Genomic DNA, 10032 nt, shown 5'->3' with positions numbered 1-10032 from the left:
TTGAAATTAGTTGATAGGGAGCCATTTTACTTGTCGTCTAAGTAGATAGATCTGTCCTGAATACTAGTATTCTCGAGTTGGGTAAGTATCAGGTACCGCGGATTCTGTTCCATAATATCCGGAGTTGTTAAGTATACTCACGGCATACCATGTCTGTATATGGTATACTTATTATACGTATATACCTATAGTTAGATATTCTACACTTGTGTTAGCTTATGCTTTGTATAACTGACAATGAACTTTCTAGGAGAGTAGAAGAAATATGTGCCTGACATATCCATTGAGGAGTGAAGGCATTTACATTTTCTTGAAACGCAAGCATTAGGACATCATGAAGTAGTAGTTTCTGATTTTTTTGGTCAGTGCCGAATTTTGGTATGAAATGGTCAAAGGTTTAGCAAGAGTTCTGATGCCACATGTGAAGCATATGGATGACTGAAGCTCTGTTGTTTTGCTGCAAAATGTTAGTATTCTCTTGATTCGCTCATTGTCATTGTGAGGCGTGCGCTTTGATTTCTTGTGGCACTGCAACAATGCAGGGTCTTACTGCATGTCATTTTGATCAAGTAACCTCTTCCGTTTGTTGGTATGGTCGAATGTTTGTTTTTCTTTTCCAGTGATGATGAGATGCTGCAGAACCATGTTGGTTTGAAATTCAAGTGACAAATCAATGTTTCATGACATATTTCTGGTGAAGTATTCGTGAATATCGTGGGATGCCATGCCATGCTGTGCCACTCATCGTTGATGGCTTCGACCTGTTCAAATGTTGGACCCAGAGCAGATCAAAACGTCTTCAGGCAGGGCAGGCGAAAACCTGCCTGACGATATACAATGCAATGCTAACGATGAATCAACTCTTTTCAGCGACACCAGCTTCAAACCCCGGCTCAGCTCCTCCAATCTGGGACCAGCACAATGAGATCATCATTCAACAACTTCATTTTATGTTCACCCACATAATCTGTCGAACGGAACCCCAAAGCTTCATAAGGCTACATGGCCTGAGTTACAAACTTAACCAGAGCCAGAGCCAACAGATCAAGTAGGATGCATAATTGTCGCCATAGGAGTCAGATAGTTGTGCACAAAATTAAACAGCACCATACACAAGCTAGTAGCATGGAAGATTTGTAAAGAGTGGAATAGGAAAATTTTCCGACAGCAGAATTGCAGAACGATGCAAGGTTTTGGCGCACCTAAGTTGAAAAGAATACATTTTTTCACTTTGCCCCACCTTAAATTGTTTTCGATCATTGTGGATACAATGTTTATGGATTCATTTCCCATTCGTTAAGGACATATTTAGTTATACAGTTCGGATATCCTTGTCATCTGTACCACTACCAGTTCACCAATTTATGGGTTTTAAATATATCACAACAATGGGCAAACAGGCACATCGCACCATGAGCGAAGAGCGATTCACAGGCTTCCAGAAGCGCCTTTGCGCGCTGAAACCACACAAATCTATAAAGCTGGGCATGCTGGTGTTAAGATCCCGGGGCCCGGATTGCTCAAGGCAGCAGCATAAGAAATCAACGTTTGGCTGCCAGCACCATCAAGCACATCTTGGGAAATAGTGTTGACCTACATAGCCTCCAGCCATTGCTCTTTTAACATTAGCCTCAAACATCTTTGGATTGTCACGAAGGACAACCGCTGCTTCATGGTTCAAGGGATCCTCGTCATTTGGTTGCTACATATAAAGTAAACATTAAACAAAGCCCATTAACAAAAATTTCTAGCAAACAGAAACTCAGGAACAGAAGGCAGCAATCTACAAATAATACACTAAGAATCTTAAAAATTGAAAGACATTCAAACTGCATCAACTTTCTTGAAATGCTTTTCAAACAAAATCATGGTTTCTGTAAGATGTCGTTCTCAAAAACAGTGTTCAGAACAGAAACATTTCTTAGCAGGTCCATCAACTAGTGACAATTTATATTACATGGTCAAGTTAGATAAAATTCACCAACCACATTTAATGGGCAAGTCAGTAAATAGAAGTGAGGAAACGAATTACAATGACTATCGTGCCCAACATGTCATCCAGAATGCTCACTAAACACAAAAGTTTTAACTGTACGAGAATCCAAGTTGTCTCGTTTTGCTTAAATGTTCAGGAAAAATCAATGAACTGCTCATGTCAATAACTAGAAATCATGGAATGCACTCTAACGACTAAATGGCATAATATCCTTTAGATAGTTATAAACAAGTGTTCCTTTTAACTTCTCTTTCATGAGAATAAGTTAGGATTAAATTCAGTTTTACTAGTGCATATTTAAGGGAACCTATGAATTACTTAGGTCTTGCTCAGATTGGTATGTCCATTTTGAAGATAACATCCTTGCAACCATACCAGTGCTTACTTTTTGAAAACGAAAACTCACGGACCACAAAGTCCATGAAATATGTAACATGACAACAGTGCATGCACGTTTGTGTTTGCAAACGTTACTATTTCATTGCCCTCAAATATATCGTTTAAATCAATGGGATACCGAGATAGCTGAAATACCGTAAAAAGAAGATTCAGGCCATAAATAACAGTATTGATGTTGAGAACAGGCTTCCAATCTTCACGCAGAATGTTCAGACATACATTTCCTTCCAGATCAATATTTGGATGGTACACCTGAATGCATATTATAACAGCAAAGTGATTCATCGCTTAAGAGGAAAAGGAATTTCAGTGGATAAAGAGAAGAGAAAATTGATTGTATGCCATCAGAAAACACCTCAATTGACGATTTGCCATTGACAAAGTTCAATTTCACTGTGTACCACTGCCAATCCAAAAATCTTTCACTACATGTCATTACCGTGATGTTACTGTGAATTAACTTGTCAGACATTATGAAAATGGAAATCTTGCCCTCGGTCGAACAATACTCTGGTTCCCAAATCCACTCGAGAACACTCTTGGTCGAGTCGACTCGCTCCACCAGACAAGGCAGAACGCTCGTGAACCCTAGCCCCCAAATCTCACCATGGGTGCTAGCAGTAGGGGGCTCGCAGCGACGGCACCCGCAGCGAGGAGACAAAGACGGCGCCCACGGTGAGGGGGCCCGCGGCAATGGCACCAGCAGCAAGAGGGCCATGGGGACGACACTCGTGGAGACGGAGACGGCGCCTGCGGAGACGGAGACGGCGCCCACATTGACGGCAACGGTGCCCGCGGCCAAGTAATGCAGATCTGTATGTGGATACGTGTATATTTTGATTGTCTGTTCTTGCGTGTCAGCAACTGCATACAGTTAATTGACCCATATGTTAATTTTTTCCACTATAATCTTAGTTCCCCGAGCTACCATGGTTGGTATTGTGATCCTGGTGAAGTAGTCCATGAGTCTCTCGTGTTTATCTCCTTTCTTGTTCCAGTAATAGAAGTACATTCCTTTTTGTAACTTGGTCTACCATTCTAAACATTGAAATGTTTTGGTTAACTAGAGAACAGGTAACCCTCCAATAGATTAAGAGAATTGAACACACTAGACACTGAACATAGGCATCCAATCAATGGAAGCTGTTTTCACAAAAACAGAGGACACGGAACTTTATGTTCTACATTTGCAGTCACACAGTAGTCAACTGGGAAATTTAATAGAAGTATTTGCTTAGCATAACCAGGTAAAGTCCTATCTAAAGGATAATATATTATCTCAGCAGCAGTATAATGAAATTTCTTAGAATACCTTAATCAGCTGCTCTGCAGTTAGAACATCTGTTGCAGCACTTCCAGTAATCTCAATAGACATCGTGCCCTCCTCAGAATCATTTATCAAAATGCTCGACCGTATGGCACGACGAATGTATTCAATCCTTTCACCAGTTGGGCTTGTTCTCTCAGTTTTCAGCTTAAAAACATGGGCTTGTTCTCAAGCTTTATCATTTGCAATATCATGGAAAACCCAATATTTTACCCATTAAATGCTTGACATTGTGAAGAATTTATTTACGCCTTTTGCACCTTAAGCTTTCCTTTCATTTGCATTAGAAATGGCGCCAGGATTTTTGTGTATCAGAATTATCAGAAGAGTCAGTGAAAGGGTTGTACCAAACTGGCAAGGGATATGTACATGATTCTTTGGACATCCATGGCAGACCTGTGCTAGTTGTAGTGGCAGCCAAACATTTTCCTTCCGTAAGTGTTTTTTGCTATTAATCTTGATTTAGAAAACAAGGAATGATGCTTAATGTAGATAGTGGACGAATATAGAACATGCATGCTTGCTGTGCTGTTGGACGAATGTGAAACATTCACAATTTGATATGTAATGATATAAGTTCAATAGTGGTATAGAGTGAAATTCAATAACCCACAAAACAGGGGTACAACGGACTTTTCTTATGGCCAAACGGAGTATAAACAGACGTCAGGCAACAGCGCTGGTACGAAGTGAAGAATCTGGTATTTCAGTGGCATGGAGTGAAATCAAACTTTGTCGATGGCTAATAATGAAACTGGAACAATCTCGATGGCATACAGTTAATTGACCCTAAAGAGAAAGAACTCATAGATGTCAAGGATATTGTCTTATACCTGGGTCTTGCACTTGACCTTTGGAGGCTCATGAGGATAAGATGGGGACACTTGAAAGGTGAAAACGAAAGTGCCTCCCCTAGAAAAGATAGTGAAAATACAATCAAACGGGGAAAATCAGACATTTGACAAAAAAGTTGGTGGCAAAGATACTACTCAACAAACATACTGAGAAATTAATAAACATGAACTCGTTAATTTAGGTTGCGGTCAGCATAGCAATGACTTCTATGCTAAATCTTTGTCTTACTATTTTTAGATATACTAAATTGATAACCTCTTCTATAGAGCCATAACATAAATATTATTACATTTGGTAAAGATTCTCTCTTAACTTGATTATGCAGCACAATGCAACAATGTCAAACTTGCCTGAAGAGTGGTACTTACATGTAATATCCTTCATCAGGTCGGATGATGATCTCAAAATTCATCAGATCATCTTTGCCATTCGGAAAAGAAATTGATGTGGTCTTTGGTAGGTTGAGCTCACTAATATCTGCAAGGTTTCAGATAGAATTAGCCACATAAATAATTCATTACACACTCTGAATTATCTGATTAGCAGTATGGGATCATAAAGAAAACCACAAAAAAAATTAGCTACGTCAATAATAATTATAAGTTGGAATTTGGCACCACGAGCTTGTGGATGCATGCATCATATGCCTACATAGCTTAAATTAGGATCACAGCTTCTTCAATTAGAATTCAGAAATAATTAGATACTGAGTTGGTTTGGCACACACACAAAAAAAACTAAGTCGTCATGTTTCTACAGTTACAAAATAGATGAGTGCTGCTATATGTACAGCTCCTTTACAACCAGAATATCAAAGGGCTGAAATTACTTGGGTGGTGGCTCACTTATAAATCAAAGGGCATAAACATCTGGTTGAAAAGAAGTTGTACAAATAGCTTGTATGTGAAGCATTTCCCAAATAGATAGTGTCATATTCCCTAAGCTGAGCAGAATTTATCGCCTACCATACAGCAGAATTGATTGCTAACAGCTGGTAAAAATTCAATTTCAGGCATACTCAGATTTGGCAGCATCCACTTCATCAAACAAAGGTACAATGCCCATAACATATTAACATGAGTGAACCCCATTTCACAAAACGGTTATGAGAACTTTTTAGTACGGAGCTTGTTCACTAAATGACATTATCAGGAGGACGGGAGACCACAGTACAGTCGTCTGTACTGTAAGCAGTTTACAGACGATGCCCAGAATGCAACTCATCAGGGGGGAAAACAGCACCCTCATATGGAAAAATGCAACACCACCCATAACAGTGCAACCATATTTGCATAGATACAACTAGTTGAAATGCAAGAGTTCTCACATTTGGATGGGAATCAAATGTGACCCAAGTGACAATGCAGCCACTGGGAACCAAAAAAATAAATGCTACTTAGATACAGAATGCGAAAAACAGTGCAACCACTTGAAAATATGCAACACCTTCAAACATAGAAACACATCATTTTACAACATAAAGATGCGAAAAACCGAAGACTGCAACTGAAAACCAATGCATGACACTTGCACAAGAAAGCAGCATCTGAAAAATGAAAAAAGAAATGAAACAAACTAAGTCTCTGTCATCGCGAATGACTCCCTACGCACTACCACTGCTGTGGGCTCACTCACGCACAACCATCTTGTGGTGCAGCTGCTCCTTCTGCCTGGATTGCATCCAGACAGATCCGAAGGCGAGAGGAGCCATTGATCACCAATAGTTGCTCCGAAGTATGCGTGCTCTGTCGCACAGGAATCACCAGAACCGGGGGTGAGCTTGCAGCGGCTAAATGCAGTTAGATTTGTAGTGGCAAGTATAAGATGTGGAATTTTTGGTGGTAGCACGGTGTGATGGGGATGGAGGTGAGTTGGTGCTGGGAGGTGGACAGTCAGCGGTGTGGGTCTTGCCAGTTCGTCGACGCTCTCACTGGCAGACAGTCGAGAAATGAGTGGGAAAATGGGAGTCGAGAAAGCGTGAGATTGAGACTAGAGTAAGTAAGAGAGAAAAGAGCGTGGGAGGTGGGACAAACCAAAGAAGTTAATAGTAGGGGAAAGTATAGGGTATTTTTTAGCATCTAAGAGGCATGCTTACTATAGTCAGAAGTCAGCCCATTTTACACACAGATTAGAAAACATTTAAGTCAGGACAAGAGGAAAGGAAGTTATACATGTCTACCCCTACTAGTAACTCACTAAATGCTACTTCAATTTCTGTGGGGCCTTAAAAATTGGAAACAAGCAAGCAGCAAACAGGTCACTATATTATGAAACAGATAGAGAACTTTTTCGGTTGTTTGGAACACATAATCAAATGCTTTGTTCGGTAAATAAAAAAATAAATAAAAAAAAAGGTCAACAGAAGAAAGAAGTCGCCTATAATTCGACATACCTTTATGAAGACGGAGCTCACCAGCAGATTGCTTCTTGACATGGGCTTTTCCAGCAGCACTTGCTGCCTCTTCTTTCTTTTGGCCCTTTATTTTGAAAAGATTAATCATTTTTCTGTACAGACAAAACGAAAGAACTACAATCAGACATCAGAGATTGATACACAGATCCTCCAGATTTTTCAGTAAATGAGGTTGAAATAGGGTACAATATTTTTCAGTAAATGAGGTTAAAATAGGGTACAATATATACTTTACGCAGAAAAATACCCTGAGGACCTATTAATTCCACATCTACATCTATGTGATGTAGCTTATTTTGTGATGTATTGATTAAATGTTAGCTCCACACCCACCCTTGTAGATTAAACATGCATCTCGGAGCATGTAAACAATAATCTAAACAAGAAAAACCCAAAGATGACTTTTTAAACCACAGAAAGCATTGAGTAGCAAAACAAAGTTTATTGCAAAGGTTAACTTGATGAGCTTTTCATTAAGCAAGTTCAAAACATGAACATAATAATTTGCATAAGCGGTAACCTGTAATTATTCACAGGTTGGTGAATTTCAGTTAGCACCTAAAATTTAGCCAAAGTTATCAGGGTGGCCCGCAGGGAACCTGGATAACTAGTCGTGTATGAGCAATTATATTTGGTTTGGCAGTGAATGCACTAGGCAAATATCACAGGAGATCCAATGCACAACAAAGAAAAGGAGGCATGATATGAGCTGGAACAAAAGCCTCTATTAAGCAAAGATAGCAGTATAAGTGTTATGCAGCACACATACACAAGGGAACAAACAGTTGCATACCAAACAGACAAGCTGGCATGCTAACTAAATGCAAGGATGACAAAGTGTTAGCAAGACAAGTAGATGACTGATGGCTTCGTGCACTTTCCACACTCATCTAAGATTTCGCTGCCCAATTCATGTTCTGATTTGCAATCACATCTAAATGGCTGAAATGTAGATCTGCAGCATTTTATTTTCATATGGGGGATAGGTTAACCGTGCAATTTCTGAGACTAAGTACTGACTGTTTAGGGATCTCTTCAATGTGTACTAAATTAATTGCAGCGAAGCCATAACTTAGATCTAGCTTAACACAGTACTCAAAGAAAAATACATCTATATATATCTAGAACCTCAAATGCAAAATGATCTCAAAAAAAAAGAACCTCAAATGCAAAACTTATAGGTGATTGGAGCATAGAAATGCACTAAGCATCTACGGATCCATGGCAGGCATAATTTGGAGCATAGAATAGCAGCCGCGCCTAACAGCTAATGAATGAATCAATTCATTCACTCAACGATCGAAGAAGGCACACACCTCCTCCTAATATGCATTCAGCGGGAGCATGGGCCAGCCAGCCAAAAGAATTGGGAGACGAAACTAGGTAGATGCTACCAGATAAGATAAATTTGACCCGCAACAAAACGGATGCACGGATTGGTAAAAAATATCCGATCCGGTCCAATAGATCGGTCCAGGAAGAAGGATGGGTTAGGGTTCCTCCTCACCTAACCTGGCAGACAGGCACGCAGCAAAGGAAGGAAGTATCCGATCCCGGAGCCGGAGGGGTCGATCTCCGCTGGTGCGGAACACAGCCTCAGGTGGACGGACGAGGAGGACGAAAAGCCCCCTCCCCTCGATCTCTGAAGTGAAATTCTCAAGTGGAAGAGCCTGCTCAGCTGTGCCATGCCTACCTGGCCGAGTTCAATTTATCTACGGTAATCTATCGAAATTTACTGTTACCGAGGTTACCATTTAGATCTGGTTTTAGAAATCGGATCATTACCGAATTTAAATTAAAAAATTTAAATAAAAAAAACTCAGATAATTATAAGACCTTACGTGGAAAACATTTTTAAAAATAATATCGTTTGCATTATATTTTATAAGGAGAAAGTTTGAAAAAATAAAAAAAGTTGAAGCGTGCGGCTCAGTTATTAACTCATGTTAAGGAAAAACTTAACATGCAAACATATTTTTTTGACGTATCTTAAGAGAATCTTTAAAATTGATTTTACTTTATTTAGGGTTTTATTAATTTCTCTATGATTGTTACAAAGTTCACATGCATAAAATAAATACGTTAACAAACAGCATTTTAATTAACTTTTTTATATCTATCATTATTGTTTCTACATAAAATATAGTATAAATAAACTAATAAAAGCGGTTTCACTAATTTTGGAGGTGTGATGGTCAGTTATGAATTAATCTAGTCGCAACACATTTACATAATCATGCATGTTACAATAACTAATTCATGAGTTCATGTATTTTTAAAAGACATAGAATCATGTAAGAAGACTAACAAAATTAGTTTCATGATTTTTGAATTAGCAAAGAGTAAACTATGCATTTAACTTGGTTTAACAAATATATTTTCTCACAGAAAATTTTCAACTTTTTCGTGAGTATAAATATTTTTATCATGTAGATCTTGTTACAAGGAAACCAACAAAATTTGTTTCACTTGATTTGAAGCTCAGATGAATTAGTTATTGATTTTACAAAATTGAGCCAATTTTTAGGTTTTTTTAACTTCACTAAAAATAGATAAAACCTCGATAAATCGAGAAAACCGAGCGGTTACCGACGAAACTGAACGGTTACTGATAATGCGGAAAATTCGAGAAAACCGCTCGATAAATTGAGAAAATCGCTCAGTAACCAATCCGATTCGATCGGTTAACGAACGGGGAATCTAATATTTTTTATCCAAATTTCAAATTTTAGTAAATAAATTTTGTACGAGTTTCAGCTAAATTTCGAACAGTTATCATAATAACCGTGTATTTTCGGTTACCGCTGGAGACCGATTACCGTTTCTCCAACGGTAACTAAAACCTTGGTGACGGGTCGGTTTAGGAGGGCTGGTTTTAACCAATTGTTAGGGATTTGTTGCTCGTAATTGCTTTTTTCATTTCTATTTTTATTGTCTCTTTGCATGACTTATGCAGTGTCATCTGTTAGACGGAGAAGAATGTTGGGCCGGCCCTTGAAAGCTCTTTGGTGGGCTGATCCATTTTGCTTACTCCAATAAATA

At 38.9% G+C, this 10032-nt stretch overlaps 1 protein-coding gene across 3 annotated transcripts; it reads right to left on the bottom strand.

Moving 5' to 3' along the window:
• Positions 1 to 1191: 1191 nt before the first annotated feature.
• Positions 1192 to 8680, bottom strand: LOC133901969 (NEDD8-conjugating enzyme Ubc12-like). 3 transcript variants are annotated; one of them, XM_062343526.1, is made up of 6 exons: positions 8498 to 8680; positions 6970 to 7082; positions 4946 to 5054; positions 4556 to 4634; positions 2531 to 2647; positions 1192 to 1702 (listed from the first exon to the last, which is right to left on the bottom strand). In XM_062343526.1, exons 2-6 carry the CDS (start codon positions 7076 to 7078, stop codon positions 1565 to 1567), a joined length of 552 nt encoding a protein of 183 aa, XP_062199510.1. In that variant the 5' UTR covers positions 7079 to 7082; positions 8498 to 8680; the 3' UTR covers positions 1192 to 1564. The 3 variants fall into 3 exon arrangements, with proteins under 3 accessions (XP_062199510.1, XP_062199511.1, XP_062199512.1); XM_062343527.1 differs by having other exon boundaries at positions 8503 to 8680; XM_062343528.1 differs by lacking the exon at positions 8498 to 8680 and adding an exon at positions 7511 to 7590.
• Positions 8681 to 10032: the final 1352 nt, after the last annotated feature.

Source organism: Phragmites australis, chromosome 20, assembly GCF_958298935.1.
Source record: "Phragmites australis chromosome 20, lpPhrAust1.1, whole genome shotgun sequence".
NCBI lineage: Eukaryota > Viridiplantae > Streptophyta > Magnoliopsida > Poales > Poaceae > Phragmites > Phragmites australis.
This window is presented reverse-complemented; position numbering and strand designations above follow the sequence as displayed.